General features: G+C 38.8%; 1 protein-coding gene across 2 annotated transcripts in view; it reads right to left on the reverse strand.

The window, feature by feature from the left end:
- HECW1 (HECT, C2 and WW domain containing E3 ubiquitin protein ligase 1) overlaps positions 1 to 27,994 on the reverse strand; it is a 248,077-nt gene that overhangs the window by 80,439 nt on the left and 139,644 nt on the right. For both annotated transcript variants that reach the window (XM_053971604.1, XM_053971609.1), the window contains 2 exons: positions 12,243 to 12,318; positions 2,758 to 2,927 (listed from right to left, as the gene is read on the reverse strand). In XM_053971604.1, coding sequence (XP_053827579.1) covers positions 2,758 to 2,927; positions 12,243 to 12,318 — 246 coding nt within the window. The remainder of the gene's footprint in view (positions 1 to 2,757; positions 2,928 to 12,242; positions 12,319 to 27,994) is intronic.

Consider the following 27,994-nt stretch of genomic DNA (forward strand, 5'->3'; position numbering starts at 1 on the left):
GGAAATAGTGTCATTATTTTTCTACTATCTATATTAGAAGATAAGCATTCACCCTTCTCAGTTCCACTATATATACACAAGAGTTGGGAAATGGGCACTTCCTTCTGAAATTTTCTTTGCATTTTATCTCCAATCAGCATGACAGGACTATTCACCCTTTGTGCTTTTGCAACTGACTGGGCTGGCAGGGCAATACCTGCCTAATCTGGGGCTGTAGAGTCAAGCTGTCCAGTGCCAAGTGGTTTCCAGGCACTCACTTATTTAACATTACAGATGTTTCTGAAGAGCATGTGGAAACATACAGAAACATCTTCAAAATGACATCCCTCTATCAGGAGAAGTCACCACCTTGGGCTTTAACTTCTCTCAGAAAACAATTCTCAGTGTGAGGGCACTTTCACCTTTACGGTGAGCCCTGCTGCAAGTGTCAAATTGTCACTTGCTACTCCTTATCTGTAAGAAATTCCCATTTCCGTATGTCTACTTGTCTAAAGTACTGCAAATCAGAGCAATGGAAGAATAGCTTTAAGTCAGGATAACTTGTGCTGAATAGCATTTGAGCAGCCTATGAAATGAAGATGATCATCAATATTATATGAGACATAAAAATTTGCCTGAGGTACGAGGGTGCTCCCAGCACGTTTGTATAACGCAGGTGGTTACTATACAAACAGAATAGCCTAGTAAATGTATGAGGAAGAATATCAGAACAAATTAATATAAGTAAATCAGTCATCTTTTAGTCTGTAGGACTTTTAGTGCTGAAGCCCTTGAAAACTGAAGTGACTCTTTCTGAATTTTCTCAAGGGTAATCAAGAACATATAGAAAGATCCTACTCTGCAGATATTTCAATAATTTTATTTCCCTAATCCAGATTTTTTCAAGTTTAGCATCCAATACAAATCAGATAGGTCATTCAATTGAAAAAAAAAAGAAGAACATTTGCCTTCTATACACATGAAGTGACAGAGAATCTAAGAAAAAAATGACCCTTTGGAAATAATGCTAAAATTTGTTTTTGCGAAAACAACTCGTGACTGATACTCTTAATGAAATGGCTATGAGTCCTCAGCATTTTGTCAGTTCATATATTCATATCCATGAGTGAGAAAGTGGACAGAAGAATGGCTACCACCATGATTCAGCAACAGTTTTCAGTCTTCCCTCTCCCCTTGTCCCATGAAGGAACAAAGTTGCAGAAAATCAGGCCTAGGGTCTTCTGTACAGCACAAACCAATGCAGCTCTTCAGTAATAAAACAAGGAGTTCAGACAGGCTGGTTGCACAGACTGCAGCACAAATGCACAATATTGAAGGAGGAGAAGGCAGAAGGAGAACATGCTGAACCATGGCTTGGCTCTTTTATACTCCCTTGCCACTCATGGGCTAACAACAGAAAGGGGGAAGCAGCATGCTTGCATGTGATCAAGAAAACCTGAGGGCTGAACAGCAAAGCTGGAAGCCAGCTGTGCTCTTTTCCAAGTCCATAATTAGGCCATTTCATTTTTTCTCCTTTTCTCGCTGCCAAACTCCACTTGGAAAAGAAATGTCAGCCCACAAACTCAGTCATTTGGCACAGCTTGAGGAGAAGACGCCTGTGACATTTTAACAGGGCCACAACCCTATGTACTGAGCATCACACACAGAGAGCAAGTTTCTCCTTCATACCTTCTCCCCTCTAGTTCTGTGTCTTATGCACTTCACTGAAAGGTCTCTGCCAACTGCCTGATCCTCCACACCAGTTCTAGCTTGACCATGTCCACAGCTCAACCTAGGACCTCTCAACCAGATACATCTGATGCTTGGCTCCACAGAGAAGTTATGACTTGATGGATGCCTCATAAAAATGTCCTCAATTAAGTCCTGTTAGAAGGCATTTTTCTCTGATTAGTTTCAAGGTTGTTTTCCCAGTTACACAACCTCCCTCACCACATAACCTGATGTTTTTCCAGGTAGGAGAATTCAATCCTATTTCTGCTGTCTTTTTGCCCACTCACAGTTCCATGTCTATAGAGTTTGACCTAATTATCCCTCAGCTACTTTACAATTTGCATTTTAATTTGAATAAATCTGTGCAGTGTATTTGTTTACTTTTACTCTTTCCTGCAGGGGAGATATTGTTGTGACAGAGCATACCAGTAAATCACACCCAGTATGTCAGGATCCTTTAATTCCAAAGAGATTCCTTATTCTTTGCTGCCTACTGCCATTTTGCATGTAATTTAAAAACAGCAGGCAGCGATTGAACTCTCAGAACTCATTAATACATACAAGTCCTTCCAACAAAAAGAAGCAGACTAGAGACTATTTCTTCAAGGTGATGGCCAAATGTGCCTAAGTTGTCTTTGATTTGTTTTGCCACTGATGCTTTTCAATCATATTGCTTCTCTTTATTTGCATGCTGTACTTGTGCTTCATATAATGTCTGTGTGTAAGAACACTACAACAATATAGCAGCAGCTTTTCATGCTCTATAAGTTTATTTTTCAATTCTGTTTTATACCTGCCTTCAATAAATAACAGCTTTATAAATAACACCAATGAAGTACAACCTACACTGAAAGTATACTGAAAGTTTTAATGTACATCTTTGTAGCTAATTAAGCCTTTTGTACTGAGACAAGTAGTCATGAAATACATCAAGTACAGTTAGGTGAACAACTATTTAGCCAAGAACTCAATTAAAAAAAAAAAAAATAGTACTAGAGTAATGTCCATGTTTTAAGAAAGTATCAGCTGAACTCTCCAACTGCTTACCTCTCCTTGCCAGATAGGGTTAACAGTGTTACATATGATCTTGGATCTTTTCTCTTGTCCGTGATGAGGAAGGGCTGGGAAGATGCTATGCTTTCCGGGCTGGATGGAAATCTTCAGGTAAGGATCTGGATTGAAGAACATCCCCTTCTTCAGACCAAAAGCCTGGAAATCTGAAAGGTAAAGAACCAGATTATTTTTCACATTCCAGGCATCTCTTTGGGATGCTAGGAGCAGTATAACAAACTCAAATAATATGGCATGAATGTGAAAAAACTCGCTATGTTTATTGTGACACAGTGTAACGACAAACCATAATGATCTTGTGATTCAGAATTTACAAATTATTACATAATGAAACCGCAAATTTACAGCCTGATTGTGCAGACTGATTCAGCTTCTAAATCAATATTTATGCAACTTCGAGTGATATACTAATTTTTCTAATAAGCTGAGCACTTGCTCAGCCTGACTGTAGTGGAAGGACTACTCTGAAAAAGAGATCTTGTCATTTAATGTCAAAGTCATGTCATTTGGTACCCAATGGATGCCATTTTTCCTAGGTATCAATTTTACCACTGTACAGATCTTACCTTTTACACCACTTTTTTCTACATGTGAAGTCATTTTACATTTTTCCCCACTTTAAATAATTTTCTTCCCTGCATAGGTTAACCTCACCTTAGGAAAACTCTTGTCTATAATATCCAAATTTTAAGCAGGGCTTTACAGCTGCAGAACTCCCAGGAAACATAATATATGTTGCACACACAAAAAATGCCAAGGCACTTACTTGAAAATTTCCCCATAACATTCTGAAGAAAGACACAATGCCCGTCATGATCTATCCCTGTGAAGCTGATGAAATGCAAACTAATCTGCTGGTATATCATTAATTTTGGCTCAACAGACACAGACTGACCTCTTCGGTCTTCTCTTTTTTTTCAGATGCATTTCTAAGCTTTCTTTGGAACACATAAGCACTTATTCCTATTAGTGAGTTCAGTAGCTAATTTATTTTCCATCACTCTTTGCATGGAGATTCTCCTCTCTTTAAAGCTTTATTTCACATTGGGCTATAAGCACTGTACTGCATTCTGCCTATTTCCTCTTGCTGTATTGGAGAGATAAAAAGTATTAGACATAATGGTTTCTAAAACTGTATAGAAGGATACCTAAACATTCAATTTAAACACATATTTTTTTCTTCTAGCAGTTTTTGAAAACATTAATTTTCATAGTCTTCTAATTCTCTTCTGATTAAAAACCCAATTATTCTGGCAGGTTGTGGGAGACCATGAAAAACCCTCAAGGCAGATATTTTGGATGACTCTGAAAATCATACACACTGCACACCATCATCAGTATTTTTTCCAGAAAATAGCTGTATCAACCCCAGTTGTGTGTTGCTTCCTTAACATATGGTAATAGCACAATACAATAACACAATGAAATGTGGAAGTTAAAAAGAATTGCTATTCTTTCTGTGGGTTTTAATCATCTATTCCACCACACAATTCATGTTGCAGATATTCAAAAACTGTTGGACAGATGGTCCTGAAACAGACTGTATTTTAAGAATCTCATTCTTGAGACATTCTCTAACAAAAAAAAACCAAACCAAACCAAACCAAACCAAACCAAAAAAAAAAAAAAAAAAAAAAAAAAAAAAAAAAAAAAACCAAAAAAACAAAAAACAAAAAAAAAAACAAAAAAAAAAAAAAAACAAAACCCAAAAAAACCCCAAAAAATAGAGGACACCACTACTAAGGGCTTATTTGAAAATACATTGCTGAAACTATGTACTGCCACAGTCCTAGCAATACTATCACACAAAGAAAATTATCTGTTTCAAAAAGGTAATACTGATTTTTCCCCACCCTTTTCTGTTTTCTGAGTGGACAATCTCTGTGTAACTAGCATGTATCTCATCTAAGAGCCCTGCTGAAATCCTATATGGCAAACTCTTTTGCTTTGGATGCTGTACTGTTAGAAGTACATTCAAGAAATAGAAACCAAGATTCCAAAATGAGTATGAATGACAAGGACCAGCAGTGCATTAGCTCAGGCTGCTAACATATGAGAGGAGAGAAACACCTCTGGGATCTTATTTTCTTTCTCTCTGATACTTCCTCAAAAGAGCCTGAAACTGAAATATTCATTGCTATATATGTTTCTGGTTTTTTTTTTCCTTCAAAGAGAGAGACCACACTATCTTTGGGTACCACTGAGTAACAAAATTGTCTACTGATAGAAAAACCCTACTGATAGAAAAAACCTAGCACCCAATTATGTATACTTACAGATCATGTATCATAAAGAAAATACAGCTTCTTTCCAGTTACGGGAATTAGAGCACAGCCATGAAGATGAAGGTACCTCTAGCCTCAGTTAGTAGTCTCATTTTTGTATTCAGATGAGGAAAAAAAAGTAATTTAGCAAAGCACATGGCACAAAATTTTATTTGTGTAATTTTCTTACTGAAATTACACAGTACAACAGATTTATTTTTAAAAAAGTCAGTTAGAAACTTCAATTTTATTGTCCGAAGTATGAATAGGGCTAGCAGAATTAGCTTTCCTAACAATGAATTATATATCTCACCACAAATTCTCATCACTGTGAAAAACAGAGCATCAAAACTGAAAAAGCTCTTAATAAAGCTACATGGATATCTGCAGACAAGCAGAATTTCATTTCATTTGAAGCAAAACCTATCTGTAAGTCCTGTAACTATCTGCTGTAACTTGCTGCTGTAATGCTTACCACTCCAGCATAACTCCCCAACAGAAGGATCACAGCCATTCTGGCCTTCCCGAATGCAAATATTTTTCTCTATCATATTCAGAAAAAGGTTCAGAAGATACTCAACTTTTAAGTGAAGGTCTGAAGCTAACCGAATTTAAATCTTTGATTGAATGAATGAATTCCAGGAGGCTGGGACATTCCTTGTTGTATACTGTACACTGTAATTTTAAAGTGCATTTCTTGAAGGCATATGAGGAAATGCTACAAAGATAACTCATCTATGGTTTGCAAAGGTGCATTTTCATCCAGTCTCTTAAAAAAAATATACTATATCTTTAATAATATACCATATGTCAGTTTCTCATTTAGCCATAAATCACACTTTAGCGTGAAAGAGGTTATATACATCTAACAGTTTAAGAATGTCAGGCCATCTCTCATGACAGATGACAGAAGGAAGAAATCCAGGTAAAGACAAAGCAATTACAGCCTTTCAATGCCACAGACTTGCACTACTTTTAAGTACATGCATCCTGTTTCAGCTAGGCTCTCTTCACTGGAGAAAAATGGCTTGTACTAACTGCTGCCTGCTGCTGTCCCCAAGTGACTTACGAATTTGTTCCAACTCCAGAGCTTTCTTTCCATATATGCTGATCTCCAGGTGCCTGGATGACACCTAAGGAAGCTTTACACTGGGTCACTTGCATGCACATACTCTCTATCCCAAAGGTGCGCCGTAGACTTCCCTGTCTGCTTTATAAAGGAACATTCAGCAAATCTATTCACCGTGAAGCATCACAAACTTTGTGGCACTGGTGACTGGGTAGTGATGGAGACTATTTTTGTGGTGAACCAGTGTATTTATTGGAGTCAGGTGGGGATGTAAATTCCAGCCAACAGCTAGAACACATCTGTGTTCCACAATGTTTGATTTTGCCTCAATACAAATCATTAAGCTTTTGAAAGACTCGAAAAAGTCACGTTTTGTCATGCTCAGCAAGGAGATTCTCTGACAGCAATGATGAGCAAAACTACCATAAAGACATTATTTCAATTCCCTGCAGACACAGCAAGGTATTCAACCAGACCCATGCTCCATACAGAAGCATGACAGAAAAGGATGGAGAATCAGATAGAGAACCAGACTCTGGAGCAGTCTGTTGTCTAAATTAATTACATTTAATCTGGTCATCAGTATGTCAGGAATAAGTTAAGGGAGCTCAAAGCTGTTCTCCCCAAGGGATAAGAAGACTTTGCCAACGTAATTTTCCTAGAAATAACACACAAGGCTATTCTGTGCAGTTTATAGATGTATCTTAAGAAGACTCAGTCCCTCTAGTCTCCTGATGGTGCATATTCTACTGAATATTCTACTGAAGATTCCAGAGTCTACAACCCAACAGAAGGGTCAAAGACTAGTAAGTAGCAGAGCTACTAGTTTTGAGAAACTGATACTGACTGATATTTTAAAACAGATGGCAAATTCCTTTCAACAAATGCCAAATATTTAATGTTCTTTGTGTTCCCAAGCACCATCCAAGTGATGACAAATGATGTCTTGCAGGTATCTATACTGGCACTTATGCAGAGGTTATTAACCCTAAGAAATTCTATGGTCAACCCACCAAATTCACAGTTTTCATATTTAGCATACTAGCCTCATGATCTCAGGACCAGGAAATGAGACATGTTCCTTATGAGCCATCTCACCCCTTGAGGGAGTGAAGACATCTTGAGTTATGTCAAACTTGCCCAGAATATACCTAAAACCAGAACTAATGAAGTTCACAGGACACTGGAAAGACCCCGGTCTTACTGGAATGACCATGGTCAAGTTTATGATCTAGCCTGAAGAATACCAAAATGGAATTTATTCTATGATGTGTTCATTAATGGCAGAAAGTAAAAAATACTGTCATCTTACTGAGATCCTGATAGTTCATGTACCAAAACACAATAAACCATCTTCATAATCCATCACAACTAAAGAGTTGCTAATTAGGATGTCAATGGACATCTCCATCATTTCCCTTCAGATTTCAAGAGCTATCAGCTCTGGTTCTGACACTGAAAAAACATACTTGAACAGAACTGGTGTCTGGACAGACTACCAATGAGGGAAGGTAATTGCCAGGGTGCTGATATGTCAGTGATTTTTTTTGTAGACCTTGGACAGAACAAGAAGAACCTGTCTGAGAGTGCAGCAGTTCAACTACTGCACTGAGCTATGTAAGATACAGGCATGGCTTCAAAAAAAGAAACAACAGAACTCTGCTTGCTCAAGATTCAATGGGAGGCACATAGGTACTGCCAATCAGCCACATGCTTTTAAAGCAATACTTTTAGTTACTGTCAGTGGAACAATATTTCAATAGTAAGAGCACAGCAATATTGCATTTACTGGAATGCCAATTTGACTCATGAAGCAGTGTATGATACCAAACTTCATTTGGCAATCGCCTCTTTGGAAGAAGGTGAGCATGGATTTGCAGAAGTATTGCATCTGATATTAATTAGATTTCAAGAAGCAAATATTAAGGAATCTATTCTAGAAATCAAACAGTAATGTGCAATGATAGGAAGTATTAAAATCCAACACAGCAAACTAATGCAGGGGAATTGAGAAAGATACTACTTGAAGTACAAGAAATGACTGACTTGATCAGCTACTGAATAAGATTCTGCAACTGATATGTAAAAGGTTAAATAAAGTGCTTCTTTTTGCTCTCAGCAATTACAGACATATAGACAGACTTCAGTTTTATTTTAAAATAAAATGCAGGAAAAAAAAAAAAAAGAAAGGGCTAGTGTAGTTGCACAAAAAGGTATTTTAAGGTCTGAGATTAAAAAAAAAAAAAAAAAAAAAGACTAAGTGGCTCAGATAAACCAAAACTTTTCTGTCACAAGGCTCCCAGGCAAAACGTTAAAGACAGTAAAATAGAGAAGAAAATACTTTTTTCCCCTAGCTGTAAATGCTTCAAAGAAAAACAAAAGGGTTTCTCATTTGTTTAAAAAAAGGGCGGTAGAGGTATTAGGAAGAAAGTAGGTGCATAAATAAATGACAAGCAGTAGTAGAATTAATTATTCCAAAATGTCTGAGAGACAGGCTACCTTTTTAATCATCTTTAATCATCAAGAAGGAAAACACAGAAAAAGTCTCAACCATTAATGTGAACAGCTTATCACATCAAGGGAGGGTTTTTATCACTGCAAGTGATTAGCCACCGGAGCAAAGTACCATCTTGGTGTTCTCAGATCCTGACTACACACCTGTCTGTGAGATATGTCTGAGCCACTCACACAAAGCTCACCACCATGGGGGAAGGTGTCCTGTGTTAAATAGGAGAATGGAGAAGTTGAATTCAAAGCCCTCTGAGGCCTTTCAAACTGCTAGTCTAGGCATACTTCATAGGCACAATGTGTACTGGACATGGTCAAAAGCCACCTCACCTTGACACAAGATCTGACACGTAAGAAAAAGGTGTGGGATTAGTAGTTATTAAGTCAGTCACTAGGATTTAAAAAAATAGTTAGAAAATAAAGTGCATTGAATATCTGCATTCTGAACAAGCATTTCATGCTAACAACTACTGTCATAGTGACCCTTAACAGACCTTATACTATTTTCAGTTGTGATTTATGCTCTAACTTCTATAAACTGACAACTGTTATTACATGAATACCTGCTCTGAAAGCCACACAAAAACAACTGACAAGATTCTCAGAGATGTGTGATGGAGATAAATGCCTGAATGTTTGTGAAATATTCAGAACTTCTGGTAATTTGTTCCCCAAGGACACTTTTAAATAAAGTGTGCAAAAACATGAGATATGTGAAATATTAAAGCCTGAAAAAAAATTATTTGATGCAGCAAAGAGCTAGGAGGCATATTATGCAAACCTTGTGATAAAACTTTCTAAATATACCAGCCAACAAGACTGGTTTTAGGGGCTTTCAGCAAATGTGTTATACTGCTGTTAAACCATGAACCTGCAAGTGAAGTCGCTGGTATATCTCAGAAAGCTTAGCACATTTTTTCCTTCTGTACTTCGTGCAAGAGAGCTCTGACGCTTTTTAGCCACCTTATCAGAAGTGTGACATTCACTGGGAACAGTGGAAAGGCATGTTTGAAAAGTAAACGCAAAGTGGACTGCACAGTTTTCCTTAAAGGCTTTTTACAGTCTAGCTAAATTATGCTTAAAATATTTCTCTTGGTATTTTAAATAATGAAAGCTATAATAATAGAGTCATCGTAAAAATTATTAAGAAGCTTAATCATGGGAAATTATCTTCTTTGAGACCAGTGTTGCCAGTGAACATATTAATCTAAACCAGCCTTTCACAGGAACAACTTCCAGTCTTCAAGGAAGCAAACATGAATTAAAAAACACTCCTAGTGACATACTGCAAACTCTCGGCTATTTCCATTCTCAAGAAGCTAGTGATATTCTTGTGCCTTGAGGAATCATTTTACACCTTTTCCATTGTTTGACATTTTTATTCAATCCAGAAATCTTTTCTCAAAAATACCCTCCAGTGAAACAGTTGGATTTTGTCCAAGCAAATACTCAATAACCTACAGAAAGAATAAAGCACTTTGTCAACAGCTTTTTAGAATAAAAACCTGTTTCCACACAGTTCATTTTAACATAGAGTCTCACTGGACTCTCAGCGGTAGAGAAAGCAATACAAGTCAGCTGAAATGCACTCATGTTGCTCAGCATTTCTTGTGATTTGGCCTACTTTGAGATTTTTCTCTCCCACTCTAATAACTTTTTCTTCTAAAAAAATTATATGGCAGAAGGCATAGCTCTTCTTGGATTCTTTTGATTACAGACTGCTTAGGGCATGATTCCTCTGTGTTGATGCAATGGGCTCCAGTCACACTAATGACGCTCCAGCCACCTTTTTTCAACTGCAACTAAATCAACCATAATTTGGAAACCTAACTTTTAAGTAATGACTGTATTAAGTAATGGGTGGAGATGACAGTATACCAAAATATAGATATTGAAAAGGAAAACTCTGTATGAGGGAAATGGACTCGTGACAACAGAGAGGTTACTGCCAAGACAGCAGTGCAAATGGAAAGGAATCCCAGTTCCTTCTGATGTCTCTGGGAGGTCTGCCTTGATCTGCATTTTATTAGCTAGCATAATAGATATAGGAATAGCAATAATTTTGCTTTGAGAGAGACAACATTTTGTTGCTGTGGTGTTGACTAAGAACGTAATAAATAAATCTGTGTTAATCTGTTAATTTCAGAAAGACTGAAATGGAACTATTTTGATAACTTATATTTTTGATAAAATAATTGCCAAATTATTTTATCAAAGCCTTTCATATACCTGGCTGTGATGATGTTGTTAATATGGATGCTATATATATGCAGATAATTGCTTGTGAATCACAGGAATAAGATATCCCACACGTATTATGAGGTATGGTCTTTATATACTTCAAATCAAGCTGTAAATTAGATATTCTAGTTTATAAAAGAGCCCACTGACACCACATTTTACTACTCTTGACACCTCTTGGCTTACTAGGCCAATGAATATGAGAGAATAAAATACTTTTAACTAGTTCTGCGCCACATTTTCTGTTTAAGGTTATTTATGGACATTAAAAAATATTAAGTTTACTTCTTTATTTTTGTTGAGCTAAACCTGTTGTTTTATCAAATGATGGGTGGATGTCCAGTGTACAACTTGGCAAAAGTAAGTCATGTGTTAAAAAAGCCCTGCCTAATGTCAGTCTGATCTGACATGTATCATACACAACCTCTCAAGAACCACAATGGCTGCCTAATTTGGAAAAGCATTGGCATGCATCCTTAATAGAGGGAAGCCTGAAATAAATCATACGGTTAACACCAAACAAATAAATGAGATGCTTGTCCCAGAGTAGGACTTTACACTTAAAGGCCTGTGCTTGTAAAACTTCTGAACTAGGGTAACACTTTGTACTACGTGCTCAAAGAATTTCCAAGTCAAGTCAAGCATCTTTCTCTTGATCTTCCAGGAGCTAAAAAAATATGGAAACCAACCAGCAAGCATAAGACTCCAAAATAAGAGTCATGCCCATAACCAGTCTCTTTTGACAAACTGGTTTCTATCTACAAGACGCGATTTACATGTTGTTCTTACCAAAGCTAGATCAAATGGTTCATAGCTGTTACATGGAAACATATTTAGCCTTTAAAACCTGCAGTGACATGCCAAGTAATGAGGCTAAGCCTCACTTATCTTCATGAAATGCAGATAAGTGAGAGCAGTCTTCTGGCTCAAGAAGTCTGAGAGTCACTTTTGAGCAATACAGAAAATCTTCTGCACCACAGCACATGGATCTGCCTCAGGTCCAGACCATGACTGTGGAACGTGCTTTCCAAGGAACAGAGTACTACCACAAATCACATTTTGCTCTGTAAATAAAGTATATGTCTTTGATCTTGCTTTCCATGACCTACATATTTAACTGTAAACAGAAAAACCTAATATGGCTCCAGAACTCTGCTTAACAAACTACTTCAGCATGTAACTCTCATTGAAGGAAAAGAGTGTGGCAATAATCATAGATATGTATTCTCTGTCTCAGCATCACTTCTAGAGCAACAGACAAAGAACCCATGCATAAATATATACATACATATACTTACACACTCATGTACATGAAAGGTTCTAGTAACTTCAGTCCCAAACTCTTTGGGCTTAAAACTTACTTATCAGCAGTGACTTACCTGACAAGGAAAAACTTATCAGTCTCCGACTTCCTTGTCCCTGGACTGAGTCTTCATTGGTGATGCTTTTAAAAATCTGCTGGGAGACAAAGAATTATGAGAAAGAGTAGTCTCCAACAACTCTTGAACAGAGAATTGCTTAGTAACTGTCTTTTTTACAGATTCTTAGTTAGTTTTACAACTAAGAATCAATTATATAACCAGAGATCAAAACCATGTTTTTATCTAGGTAATCATTTAACCGTTAATGGCCTAAGTCATCCCTGCCTGGAAGCTTTCTCTTAAAAAACCAGAATGATGCAAAAATACTACTGTAATTTGAATAAAGCAGTTCTTCACCCAAAAAGGAACTACTTATTAGTCAAGAGATAAAAGTAGTACATAAGGATGGGGATGTGGCTAGCACCCCTTGAAACAACTTCCATCTTTATAATACCTTATTACTTGTGTGGAAAATCTTGTTCCAGAAGGTTTACTGCATACCTTTGAGAAAGACTTCTGAGAGATTACTAGTACCCTGCACAAAAACCCACTGTTAATTATACTAACAATATGCATTGAGGGTGAACTGGAAAAAAATTAAAAATCCATAGATTACTCTTTGCACTCCACAGTTCAGTTTTTAATGTCAGTCTTTGGTTCAGCAAATTTATTGGTGAGCTGCTGTTGTGCAAATTAGGCCCCAAGCTGCCCTCTGGCTGTGATCAGAACTGGGAAGCAAGAACACCCATGGGCCAGTGATTGGGGCATTAGGCCCCACCACCAGCAGTTTTTGTGTGGAGTCCCTGAGCAGGGCAGAGGAGATGCCATCAGGTAACAGACTCCAAGTTCAGCAGGGAGGTGGTGCTATGAGTACTGCATTCCATCGACTTTGGAGTCAAACCAAGTGCTGCTCTGCCCCTGGGAAAGCAGCAGCTCTATGTCACTCTTGCCACTCAGCTTTCAATCAAAAAAGAAAAACAGCATTTATGCAGTGAAGTCCCAATTTCTGATGGGAAACAGCAACTGAAGTCCCACTCAGCTGTGACTCATTGCTCGATATATTAAATATTGTATAGTCAAGCTTAACATAGAAAACAAGCTGCTCTCTGCCCCCAGATAATGCAAAACCTGGGCAAGTGAGTACTTAGCCCAGCTAGCAGGGATTAAACAAGCTCACATGGATGAGACCTAGATCAAAAACCTACGGATGAATTTAGACATCCTTATACAATAATGGGTTCTGCTGGACCTGACTTTTATTCATAATCATTTTGTTTCTTCCAGATTATCTAAAAGGTACTGAGCAGGCAGGACTATGAATAAATTCCAGTAGAAACATCCCTACTTTACCAGCCAAAGTTGTGATCCCATCAAGAAACAATGACATTTCCTTGTCAACATGTATTTTTCATACTATGTCACTGCCTGATAATTATTACACATTATGCTTTAATGCTTACTTTTATGGTATTTTCATGATTTTGTCCAGGATAGTAACAGGGCCAACCAACCCAGACATGCTCACATTTGCAAAAGGTGCTTTTTTCTAGTCCTTTAACATTTTTCTGGGGTTTTATTCAGACCTGCTATGTATGTCATATATCATGTTAGTATAAATAGTTCAGCAGACTACAGTCTGAACAAACTGGGGTGGATCTGATGGGGGATCCTGCAAACCTGTTCAAAACTTAAAAATATTTGCTATTAAATGACCCTTCAGGGGCCATATCTGCATTAGTGAAACTATATTGAAACAGTCATAATAGACTGTTTTCACAAATCCTGATAAAAAGCAAAGCACTCTCAGCATGGTCAAACTTACACTGGCAAAGCTTGCCATTTATTCAAGGGGAGAATAACACATCCAGTCCTGTAAGTTATACAACAACAAAATAAATTTATTTACTCCAGAAGGGTCCACCTGTTCTGTGAAGCAGGTGCACCCCACAGCATCCTATCAAGTGCTCACCATTCAGCCATACAACCAGGGGTACTAAAAGCCAACCTGCTGTGCAAACAACTTCCATCCTCAGTAGCTGACCCCTGCATAACTCTCTAAGATGCAGCACTACATCAGCATGCCAGCCGTTTTGAGAATGCCGAGCAATTAACCTTAGCAAAATGAAACGCTTGCTGGAAGCTTTTCCAATTTTCTTCCTGGCCAGGTGGATGAGAAAGGGAATGCAAGGCAGAAAGGCTGAAGGACAGAAGCTTTTGTCCTTTGGTTTGAGACCTGTGATTCACCATTAAAAACTTTATACTTTAATATTGGCATTTCAAGAAGTCAGAAGGAACAGCAAGGAAATAAGGGAGACAAGTCTCCCAACATTAAGTCTGATTTTCTTAAAATAAGAAGAGTTATTTGCTGCAGTTTGAATTCACTGTTTTCTAATGCAAAACCAGACTGTCCCCAGAAACGAGCACAAGACTGCACTTGATTCAGAGCAGGGCAAAAGAGGGTGAGTGGTCACCAGAGCTCATCAGCAGCCATATCAAATGGGTTTCATAGTATCTTCAGGCCTGGGATAGGGATGTGCACAGGTCATACTGCTCCTGCTTGCCATTCATCATGAAGGAAATACAGACTGATTTTAGTAGCTGCAATATAATTACATTGGGAGTTTTGTCACTGTAAGTAAACCTTGAATTTAGTCATCAGGAGGTAAAAACCCCTCTGTCTTCTCAACTGCCACTTAAAACACAGTTAGTTGACAGACAGACAACATTCATCTCATCACTTGACATCCTATGGGCTCGAAGTCCTCCACATGAAAAGGAAGAAATGTCATTTTCCCTCAATAACTTCTGGGCTTTTTTATGCCCTTGAAGTGGGAGCTCAGTCTGACCTAGCTTGATATTTTTAGTTTATAATGCCATTTTTGCACATTGTGCAACCCAGCCTAATTATTTTACAGGTCCTGCTGATTCAAAACACAATTAATATGCTTTTACTACACACTTCTGCTGTATCTAGACATGAAGATAGGACATGAACTTTAAGTCTAGCTGAATCTCTCTCCAAAAACCAAAGGTTTCCTGAACTCAATTCAAACCTCCTTTTGATTTCTTTGAATGTAACTGGAGCCAGTATCATTGCCACTGATGTCAGCACATACATTCAAACACTAAGAGAAGCCTCAGTACTTCCTTTAAAATATTCTCTAGTAAACACACACTGCAAAATCTTCTGATCTGTGATAGAGTTTCCCAACCTCTGAAGCAAAGCAAAAGATGACTACCAGCACCTGTGATTGTCAACTGTGAAACATGGGAAGGTACTTGAAGCCAGACTGAAGCCTGTTGGGACTTGCTGACCTCAGGAAACAGTCTGGCTTTGGTAGTGCTTTTCATTTTTGCAGTACAGAGTAAAAAGAAGACTGAAACCTAAAAATAATAGTCTTGCCCTGGAATCACTTTTCCTTGTGAGTAGTTCTTGCAAATGCTAGAAGGAAGTTATATGACCCTGAATGAGAAAGGAGGCAGGTTTCACACTAGCAAAGGGTGCCCTTGAGACACCCTTTCTCTTTAGCCATGGTATGTGTAATGAAAAAAAATAATAATCTTGAGAAAGCCCAGCATTCTTGCTGAGGTAAAATTCCAAGCGTATCTCTAAAAATTTGTCTAAGCAAAAAGCCAGACACAGAGACTCTCACAACTAATTAAAAATAACTCCTAAAATACCTTTCCCTTCACTAGTCTACCTAAATATGTGAAAGAGTAACAAGGAAAATATTCTTCCTCCTGAAAATAAAGTGGCTTACAAGGCACCCTTAGGATGCCCCTATTCAGCCTCCCTGTTGCTCTAAGTTATGATGAGGCAAATACGTTTTGACACAGGTACAGTGTGAATACGGGTCTGAAAGTTAGGAAGAAACTAATTGTTGTAACTGTGTTTACCTGGTGCTGTACTAGAAAACCTGCTTTTAGACACCACAGTGACCAGTAATAGTGCAGCATGCTGCCAAAACATCCTTTGCAGCATTAAATTCCTTTTAGCATGTTTGTCTATTGTGCAGCAAATCTTAACTATTCTTAAAGTCCTGCTGATACAAAACAGGATAAATACGATTGTATTACATGCATCTACCACAGCTAGACATGCACAGCTGACAAATACAAACACTTCCTCCTTTTCCCACACACAGCACAGGAAAACACTCCTATGTCTTAGTGCTCTGTAGCACTCCTCCAGAAGGAAAAGGATTTCTGTCTTCCACCAGAAGGAAGAGGACATTTTTGGCCACTGCGCTTGCATGAAGAGATTCAACAAAGCTAAGTGAATTTTCTTTTCCCACAAGTAGAAGAAACACCTAGATTAATTAATCTAACTGTTCACTGACAGCCAAAGCACTTCTGTATCAGTAGCTTCTGCTGCAAAAGAATGGCAGCATTTAACTGATACCTCCTCCCACAGGCCAGTATTTCTTTCATTTAAACAGAGGAAATCACAGTGATATTAAAATCAGTGATATTAAAACCTGTTTGCTTTCATTGACTTTATATCATGGTGAACATCATGGACGTGATCTCAATACAATATATACTAAGCCATGGACATGGCTCAATATAATCAAGTTCCCATTTTACAAGATGCTAATTAAAACCTAGAATATTTTACAGTGATAGCACAGATTGTAACTGCAGCAATATCTAACACAAACAGTCACAAACAGCCAGATACTGTAAACTTGCAAGGCTCTAGCTGGCGCAATACTATGTATTCGTGAGAGATTTTCTTATAAAAAGTAGATCTAAGGACATATCAAAGTATTCAGAAAAGCTCACACTTCCAAGCAGTACTCTCCAGACCCATAATCAAGTCTACAATGAAAGAAGCCTGGAAACCACAAATGTAAAGCAGCAAAATACTTTCTCTTTTGTACACTCTGACTCTGAGGATGAAAAGCAGTAGACTAGAGCATTGTGAAAAGGGAAGGCTACAACCTGTGCTTGGTTCAAATCAAAAGTGAAAAATAGACTTAACTTAGCCCCAAACTGTGCATCAGCAAACAGAAAAGGTATTGCTAGATGTGACAGAGCTAAAGATGTGGTATTGCAGTGCAAAAGACAGGCCATCCAGTCACTGCCTGCGCTGTGCTTACTTCAAGCTCCAGTTCTCTGTTCTCTGCTTTTTAAGACCACTGAACTTGCCAGCAGATTTAAAGCAAAATAAGTAAGGTTAACAGCCTTGCTGATTTCAGTTTAAACCAGCTTGGAGCCATTGTTTTAATAGACCAGAATGTAGATGGCACAGGAGTCCAGAGCAGTCCTCAAAAATTTTTCTCCCCTAACCTATTTCCGTTGGCTTTTACTGTTGCACTCTTGACTGCACTGAATGCTTAACATTAGGTCAACTCTTCAAAACAAGCGGAAAAAGGCTTACATTTTCTACAGCCCAGCATTGAAGCATCTTATCACAATAAGAGAATATCAGACATCATCCTGAGTTCATACTTCATATACTACCATCTTTAGAGAGGGAATTCCTCAGTAGATCTGCCAATGGGTGACTATTCCCATTTCCTCCCAGGTGCTGAATTTAAAGATAAACTGTTTTGTAAAAAAATTCACTAAGCAAACACAGACTAAGTGCCTCCTTTCACGCCATCACTTGGCTTCTTCAGTGAAGAAGCTGCTCTGGGATGCAAGGGGCAAATTCTGAAAGGAACAAATGCGGATCTGAGCTCCCTGACTATCACTGACAGAATTATGTCTGTGTATAATCCCAGGCACCACTTTGAAAATCTACCCCTAATTAGTGGCAGTGCTTCAGCTACAACCCCCACTCTGCTAACAGCATTATGCAGCTCTTGAATGCAATATATTCCACTTATCCTGTTAGCTTGTTAAGCCATTGTGCTGGCACAGTGGTATTTTTCTATCAGGTGCTTCCAAACAGCTGCCAGTTTCTCCGGCAGCAGCTTAACTGCTGCTGGGCGCTCTGCTGCTGGCTCTGCCTCCCTGAAGGACTGTGACCACACACACATGGTTTCCCCATGTGCCATCATGGTCAGCAGTATTCTAGCCTTCTCAATGCCATTCCCTAATTAAGAGGAGAATCTGCCTTTTGTGGGCATAGGACAATTGCCCTCTCTCTGCAGAACACATCTTTTGCCCCACCCTGCAGCAGTGTTTATTGATTACTTTATTTATTCCCAGGAGACAGAAGTTTTTCATTCCAAAACCTCTTGTCCTAGAAACCCCTGAAATAGGTAGCAAGGAAGTGAGTAAACATTTTTTCCCCCATGGAAAATGTTATTAATTCTTTCACCAGATTCTAGATTACAAACTGCGGCAGTCAAACTAAAATACTGGAAAAAAAACCCTGCTGCTTAGTGAAGTGCCTTAGTGACATCCTCTAGAAGGCAACTATCAGCAGGCTTATGACAAGAGGACATCCAGTGAGAGTACATACCAAGTATATGGAGGTTTCCATATTGGCATGAAGCTATTTCCTATTCCCCAACCAATCCCATGTGTGTAGAATGCTCTTTCAGCATAACTTGAGATTCTGCTCGAATAACTTGAGCATAATTTGAGATTCTGCTCAAATAAGGATGTTGGGAGCAAACACTTCCAATTAAAACAAAATCAAGGACTGAGGCAAGAAACCAGTACCTCCCATAGAGTCCAATATCTTTTTCTTCTAAAAAATTAATAAATTCAGCTTTTAAATGGCTTCAACAGCTCTGCCTAATAAACTTCAATTATCCTTTGGCAGCAGAGGAAAAATTTTGATTAGTGATTCTGATTTTCCTTCACTATTTGAAACTTCATTTAAATAGTCTTAGATTTTCATATACTGAAAGACAATCACGCATGTGGTAGGCTTTGGATTTCTGGGTTGAGGGCTGGACTACATCTAAGCAGCAGATATTTCACTTTTACCTATCAAACTTTGGGGAAGATTGTTTTCTGCAGCATATCCCACCAACTGCCCCCACACTGGCTCTGAGCCTGCAGGTTATTTGCTGCCAATGACCCCATGAGCCTTAAGAAGTCTCTCAGCAAGGTTAAAGTGGTCCAAAACATGACAGTATTTTACAGACCCAATGTCAAAACAAACTCCAGTTTAGTTAGCAGAAAAGATGGCTCCTTGTGTTTGCTAAACAGCTTTGTGTTTCCCAATGTTACCACTGTCCAGAAAAAAAACTCTAAGAAAATCTAGTGTTTTGATCAGATTTACATCAGGCAGCTGCCTAATGCAGACCGGTATTGGCCCTGTAAATCTGACAGATCCATACATAGACTATTAACGTGCTTAAGCACTCTGACAGCAAGAACTGCTTGTAAATATTATCCTCTCTGGAACACCTAAGCAATATCCTGCAAGCCACTGAAATAACTGGGAAGTTTGCCACTGACAGATGAAGAAGCCTATTTGACACTGATTGGATCATGAAATTTTGCATAAAATTTGCCCCACAGACTTCAAATTCAAACTTTTCATGAAAACACTTTGTATGGAGAATTAAAAAATTGCTGCCAACACCTTTTCTTTCTGCCTATGAAATGACCGGAGTCACCAAAACATAGGATATATATAGTGGAAACACTGACACATCCATGATGTCTTTGAAAGGCAGGAAACTAGCAGCAGCTGCTTTCACTACAGCTTCAGAAACTCCTCACTCTTATAACCTGGTTTGGGTGGCATGAGTGCAGAGATGAGTAATGCTGATATGTGAGGGAGAGAACATATCTTTCAGCTAAGCTGTGTTTAAAGAAGGGCTCAGAGCATTAGTCATGCTGACAAAGCTCTGGACAAGGGAACCGAGTCAATGACCCTTTGCACCATAAAAGAAGCATCTAGGCAGTGAACAATGCCCATTTTTCTAAATGAATGCCTCAAATACCAGTTCAACTATGAATACCATTATTTCCAGAAGTGAGTTACAGACACTTTACTTTCAACCTTGGGTCCTACTTTGGGCAGAAATGAGGCAACTGTAGATTTATAGTCTGAATTTAAAAGTAGAGAAATATCTGTGGTACTTCAGATGTCCCTTGATCTTGCTGAATTCTTAATAAGACATTTCACTACACAGAGCATTTTTCAAGTCAGGATGCCACAGAAAGGATAAAGCTGAGAAAAAAAAAATCTGCTTTTACAGTATCTACAGTCAGTTAATGCAGCCTCATTCACACTCAGTGTTTCTCCTTTTAGCAGATCCATTAGACTCAGCAGAAACTGCTTATATCACCTTAGCAAACCCATGGGTTTTATTTTTTGTTTGTTTGCTTGATTTGCTATTTGTCTGATTTTGTGGTTGTTTTATTTTATTCTTTTCTATTTAAAAATAGCCTTTGTTTTCCAACTGGCTTCTGCTGTCTACAACACTTGATGTTTTGTTTTTCTTAGGTTTCTACTTTCTAGAACAGCAGGCTTTAAAAAGTCATCAGCCTTCTCCAGTGAAGCAGGCTTGTGGGAATACTGATTGCAATCAAACTGCCATACAACAAACAATGTTGGATGAGATCTCCTGACATCACCTGACCCTTGAGTCTAAACAGGTCCAACTTAGAGCAGGCTACTCTGGGCACTGTCCAGTCCAGCTTTGAGTGTCTCTGCGGATGGAGATCCCACAAGCTCTCTGGGCAACCCATTCTAATGTTTGACTACTCTCTTGACAGAAAAGATACTCCTGAAGCCTAATCAGAATGTCTCTTGCTGCAACTTGTGTCCACGACCTGCTATCATTTCAACACATGCTGTGACTAGAGTCTGCCTCCTTCCCTACAATATCCCATTAGGTAGTTAAAGGAATCAGTAACATTCCACATAAGAATTCCCTTAGGACTGAATAAATAAATCCAGCTCTATCTCTGCCACGCCTCGTATGAGAAGTCCAATCTGAAGGATGAAGAAAACAGAGGCCAGACTCATTCTGAAAATGAGTGTGGCAGGGCACTAAGCAAACCTGAGGTATAGGAAGGACTTCTGGGGAGAAGCAGCTTTTACAAAATCTGATCTCCAGTAAGAGATGAATTCATTACAGCAATTTGGTCACCACCAAAAGCCTTGTGAAGGATTTATCTTAGTGCATACTGGACGCAAGTCTTCTGCACATAGAGTCATTACAATACAATAGGAGGGGAAAGTGGTGTCAACTAAATGCAGGAGTGCTGTCATTTCAGGAAAATCATTAACTACAGCAAACCCGCAAGCGAAGCCTGACATGGCCACAGATCACCTCCACAGCAAGAGAGGAGATGTCTCACATGCCTGAGTTCTCCTGCCAGCTCTGACCACCCCACTGTGAGGCTCACAGAGTTATCAGCTACCTGTCTGAGAGACAGCCTAAAGGCTGGTTGTGATCAGCACTCAGCACGCTTTTCAGGCAGTCTAGACCTCTCCTAATCCAGAAGCTCTTCAAAATCTTGAAAGGAAGAAACCAAAATAAAGGTGAAAGAAATTTACTAGAAAAGGAAAAACTGGAACCAGAAAAGGGAAAAAAAGGCAAGGGTCTATTGAACAAAAGTGGAAAACAAAGGAAAAAGCAGTGGAGAATGCTATAAGGAAAGCAAGAAATTAATTTCTAAAATTCCAGATCCTTGCATCCTAAAAAAATTCCCTCCCTTTCTGATACATCTCAAAACACCCAAGTCAAACACTAGAAAAATCCGAACACTCCAACAGTGATCACTACAGCTTTGTTAGAACTCAAACCTGACAGCAGTAGCTTTCAAACTTGCCTATGACAAAAATAAGTGGGACCCTTTGCAGAAAACTAAGAGAAATAAACAACCTGCTTTAAAACCCGGGGTTTCCTGACAACAATGGCACTTGCAGACTTTTCTGGTATTACATTTTAAAAATTCAAACATAACTGACTCAGGTGTCCAGTGACCGCCCTCAAACATTTCACTTCTGGAATGACAGTCCTAGTACAGCTGCAGTCTGCCAGAAAAAAAGTCACAAATGTCTTGTGAGATGGACTGAGATACAGTCCACTATGCATTTTGTGAACTGAAGTTTAACAGTTACACAGGGTTAGTTAGGTATTAGGAGAGGTGCTGGTTGTCCTTTGCTAAGAATATCAACATGTGGTTTAATTAATGTGGTTTATACTTAGGTTCACCACCAAGTCCTACCACATCGGTGTAAGGGCAAAAGCTGCCTCAGTGTAAATAAAAATCAGACTTGTTGAGTTGAAAAGGGAAGCGTGTAAGAACAATCTAGCTGCTTTCCATCAGACTTTACAGATGTAAGAATTTAAGCCTCCTTTTAAAGTGGAGATGTTGAGTGGGGAGGTACTGCATGCTTTCAGTACAGATGGAAACAAGCTTGCCTGAGAATTCAGCTAGCTAGCCAGTGAAAAAAAGACACAGATATTTAATGGAAAAGGAAAATGTTTCTCAAGATATTCAAGGATTAAAAATGAACAAAGTGTTCACAATTCTATTAAAGAAATATTCTTATGCACATCTGCTGATATATAACATACTGACCTACATCAATTTCTCCACTTGTAAGAAAGCCTAAGAACAAGAGGTCCAAGTAATAGTTATAGGAAAAAAATATTTTTAAAAGTGTGCAATATTATATAACTTTATTCTATCAACAAAATTATGTTAAGGGAGCATAGTTATCCTGTCAAGCTCCAAGAAATCATGAAATGCAAACCTAAAATATAACTGTAAAGCACAAAGTCTGCCTCTTGATATATAAATTTAAATGCTTTTTTCTTTTTTTAGCTGTTTCCCATCATAACTTTTTCCCAATGCAACATTATAAATGTGTTTTTGGATCACCCATGTTTTGTGTGAAGTTAAGTACAGGCAATCCAAGATATACTCAATGTACAGATAAAACAAAGGATAGCATGATCATAAATAGGGCTTGCATGCATATGCACATGGACATCCATGCACACTAAACTCACACAGCAGATACCTACAGGCACAGGTGTTTCTTGGGATGCTGAAAAGCCTTCTGGCTTTCAGTCATCACTTGCTCCTCTCTATTGCCTACTTAGTGTATTTCTACTGAAACATCCTGCAAGTTATTGCAGGTTATCCACAAACATTCAAAATGACCTGCAAATCCACCAGTTATAAATGACCTGCAATTTCACCTCATTGTCATTTCCTCAGTCATGTCCGCTGATTTTAGGTTATCTGAGGGATGAGTTATTTCAGAAGAGATCTTAAGTACTGGCTATTTTTATAAAAGATTATGCAATGCAAAATTACAATGATGCTCTTCTTTCCCCAGATCTTTCTCCCTGCCCCTCTTTTTTCCAGGACTAAGGAAAGCAAAGAAAACAAAAGAAAGATATTTAAAGAAAATGAAATTATTTTTCTCTATTACTCTTGCTGCTGGAAAGTCCTTGGTTACTGAAAATCCAGTCAGGACCAAATTGCTGGCATCTATCATACACACAGGTTCAGTACTGACTACAGATGTGGCTTTAACAAATTCTGTGACCTCCTTCTTTCCCTCTTCGTGTCTGGCTGTTTGTCTGGTTGCTGCTCTGATGTAAAGAAATCCACGCAGTGCTTGAAAACAGGCATGATGGTACATGAGAGCTGCTGAAATTTATTGAAAATTGCTGAGTGAGACTGGACACACAACTGCCCACCTCAGCTTAAGTTCATACCTTGGCTTGTATTCAGATACTTGTGATACAGATGTGTGGATGCAAGAAGAGGTCTTGTACCTATCTCCCAGCTTTCCTCCCACTGTGCCAGCTTTCCAGCTGGCCACAGGGAACACATCCTTTAGTTTAGGAACATGCAATTCTACTAAAATCTGTGATACATTTGTGGGTGGTTCAGAGACCTTATAATCTGCGCACCTACCTAAAAATTTATCAGATTCTCAACTATGCATTAAAGTTTTGTAAAATTGTGCTTTGCTATTGCACAGCAAATTCACAACTTATATTTTCAGCTTATTTCTCATCTATGTGTCCTAAACATTTCCCTCCCATCTGAAAACCTGCAGGCTACAGGTCTGACTGCAACATCAGAGCACAGGCAGCTTGGTCAGTGCATCAGGAGACCTCAGTCAGAAACCATAACTAAGTCCCCATGCTCTTTTCTGAAAGAAAAGAAAAGAAGCAAAAAACTACAACCAAAACAATGACCAAAACAAATTTAACTCAACTTTGCACTGGACTCCAAAGTAGCTTGTCCACAGGGACATGCCTTAGAGCTGCAAGTAATTTAAAATAGCCACACAAAGAAACACAATGTAAATAACTTGCATCTAGCCTATATTTGTGCAGCAGTTCACCCAGGCTTTGAGAGAAGGACTAACTAAATAGGCAGAAAGATCTCTACTACTTCAGTGGATCTGGCTTTCAGGTTACTGTAATCTATTCCAACAGATTTAAAGCCCATAGCCACACCTTTGTATCATCTCTCCCTGCAGATTAGCCTTCCTCTTCACTTTTCACTTGGCAGTGTGTTTGAGACATAGTAATAAATACTGTTAAAAAAAAGACCATCTTCAAGAAATCACGATGAGCCTCTAACATCCTAACATTGTTTTACAAACATCACAGATATTTTAAAAAATAAAACCATAATTACAATTACAGAATACAGTAACTCTGTAGTATTTACCATATTTTCCTGATGTCCTATTTTTCTATTGTTACAGAAATGATCATAAGAATTTTACAAAACAAGTTCCATCACTGTCCCAGCTCCGTCTACTTATTTTGCCTCATTCATTGCAAGCTCTTAAAGAGCCATTTGGGACTTTATTCATTGCTTCAGATAAGCAGTGAGTTCATGTTTTTCCCCGTACATCTTTTAAAATTTATTCAACATCTTAAGAAGACTTAGCCACACAAACAGCTGTCTCTCAGCTAATATTTGCATTCCTTCTTCAACATGAGTCATTTCTTCTTTGTTCTAAACTAATCAGCATGGCTTAGTATGCCAATTTCCCTGAATGGACATGTCAGTCCAGTGTCCTGACCACTGTGCTTTTCAGCATAGCTAATACTTACTATTTAGTCTTCTGCTTTGTCTCATCAGCTAATAGGAATTAATAGCAGATTAAAGTCTATGATAACAACTTTCATTTGACAATTTGCAACCCTTTTGGAAAACATTAATTCTTAGCACATATCCAAGAGGTGAAACATTGCCACCCACATCTGAGGTGAAACATAAAGATGACCAACAACAGTGCTATATAACAAAGCTGAACAAGACATTAAAAAAGGCAAAATCAGCTTGAAATTGCAGGTAGCAAAGATGGGTCATCATTAAGAATTAGAATCTGAACAATTAGAATTCATACAGTTAGTCAGACAGTCTTGAAAAAGTGTTAGCACGATTTTAACAGTTACCAGAACTTGTCTTCTTGACTTGATGAAAGCACAATGTTTTCCCAGAAACATGACTGGAAATTACTTCCTGGGTGTCTTGGATTCAACTAGGGTAGAGTTAACGTTTCAGCAGCTGGTAGAGGTGCTGTGTTTTGGATTTGGAATGAGAATGGTATTGGTAATACACTGATGTTTTGGCTTTTGTTAACTTGTCTTTACCCCAAGTCAAGGACTGTTTTTTCCCTTGTCTCATGCTTTTCCAGTGAGGAGGTTAACAAACGAGACTGGGAAGGAGCATATCTGGGACAGGTGACCCAAACTGTCAAGAGGGATATTCCAAGAGATTACCATGGAATATCATGCCCAGTATATAAACTGGGGGTGTTACCTAGTAGCAAAGTTGATCTGGGTTTGGGAAAAGAGGCCTGACATCAGTCAGGAAGAGGTGAGCAATTGTATTTGGTATCACCTGTTTCTCCTATTATTATTACTATAATTATTATAATAATTTAACATTATTACTGTATTTTAATTTATTTTCAATTATTAAACTGTTCTTATCTCAACAAGTTTAACTTTGATTCTCCTCCCCATTCCATCCAGATGGGGGGGTGGTTGGGTTAAATGAGTGACTGCATGTGCTTTATTTCCAGCTGGATTTAAACCAGACACTGGGTCATGGAGGCGAGTAGATACACCATTTGGTACATCCCATCCCAGTTGATTCAAATTTCTTAGCTAATAAACACCATTCCTGCTTCAAAGGTCTTCTACCCCAGAAGGCAGAAGTAAAGCCTTTGATACTGTCTCCTGGGAGAATGGTGGCCTATGGCTTGGACAGGTGCATTCTCTGCTGGGTTAAAAATTGGTTGGATGTCTGGGCCCAGAGAGTTGTGGTGAATGGAGCCACATCTAATTACTGCCTGGTCACAAGTGGGGTTATTGGGCCATGTCCTGTTTGCTATATTTATTGATGATCTGGACAAGGGGATTGACTGCCCCCTCATTTGGCAAATGACATTAAGTTAGGCAGGAGCATTGATCTGCTGGAGGGCATTGATCTGCTGCAGATCGATCTGGACAGGCTGGATTGATGGGCTGAGGCCAATTCTAAGAGGTTCAACACAGCCAAGTGACAGGTGTTACACTTGGGTCACAACAACCCCCAGGTAGTGCTACAGGCTGGAGAAAGAGTAGCTGCAAAGCTGCCTGGCAGTAAAGGACCTGGGGGTGCTGGTTGACAGCAGCAGAACATAATCTAGGGTGTGCCTAGGTAGCCAAGCAAGCCAATGGCATCCTGGCCTGTATCAAAAATAGTGTGGCCAGCAGGACCAGGGCTGGGATTGTCCCTCTCTATTGGGCTCTGGTGAGGCTTAATCTCAAGTCCTGTGTTCAGTTCTGGATCCCTCACTTACAGTTAGATATTGATATGCTGGAGTGAGTCCAGAGAAGGGCAGCAATGGTGAATGGTCTGGAAGGTAAATCCTCTAGGAGCAGGTGAGGGAATTGGGTTTGTTTAGCCTGGAGAAAAAGAGGCTCAGCAGTGTCCTTATTGCTCTCTACAACTACCTGCAAGGAGGTTGCGGCAAGTGGGCCATAGTCTCAAGATGCAGCAGATTGGACATGAGGAAGAATTTCTTCAAGTAAAGGGTTGTCAAGTATTGGAATGCTTGTAGGTAGGTGATGGAGTCACCATCCCTGAAGGTGTTCTAGAAACAAGTATACTTGGTACTTAGTGCTACAGTCTAGTTGACAAGGTGATCAGTCAGAGGTTGGAGATTCGATCTTGGAGATTTCTTCCAACCTAAACAATCCTATCATTCTATTCTAAGATTCTATACCTCAGTTGCAATTCTACACAAAACCATGAGGTTGTTATTCACACTTAACATTTCTTCTCCCCCTATTTCTATACAAACACACAAAACTCATGAGTAGCAGAGATTATAGGAGATTCTGAAAATGTCTGCTTATGCCTTCAACAGGAATTTAATTTTGTATTAAAAATTGTCCAAGAGAAGATGCAGATCAGAATTACATGTCACCTGACACACATGCATCTAAGTACCTTAGAAGAACTTCAATAAAAGGAAACATGGTAAAGCTATAAGCACTGCTAACTGATACAGAGATGGGAGAGATCAACAGCTTCTTATCTCCATCTTTGCTAATCCTGGAACATGGGAGAAGACAATAAAATTGAGCAAAGGTAAATGCAAAAACTGAAGAAAGCAAAGCTGATTTTTTTTACTTGCAAGGCCTAAATAAATGGAAAAATGTGACCCTGTGGGGGGACAGAAAGCTTACAATGGACAAGCTCAAAATTATTTTCCTGCTGCAATGACTTGCAGTCATCAAGCCTCTCACTTACAACAGGGACACAAGCTTTCCCAACAGCTGCCTCTCTTTGCAGGTCCAGGGCAGAGCAGGAAAGGACAGCTAGTGAAAACATTAGGGCAAGTCATGATGTAGATAAGCAGT

The sequence above is a fragment of the Vidua macroura genome, chromosome 1, assembly GCF_024509145.1.
Source record: "Vidua macroura isolate BioBank_ID:100142 chromosome 1, ASM2450914v1, whole genome shotgun sequence".
Classification (NCBI taxonomy): domain Eukaryota; kingdom Metazoa; phylum Chordata; class Aves; order Passeriformes; family Viduidae; genus Vidua; species Vidua macroura.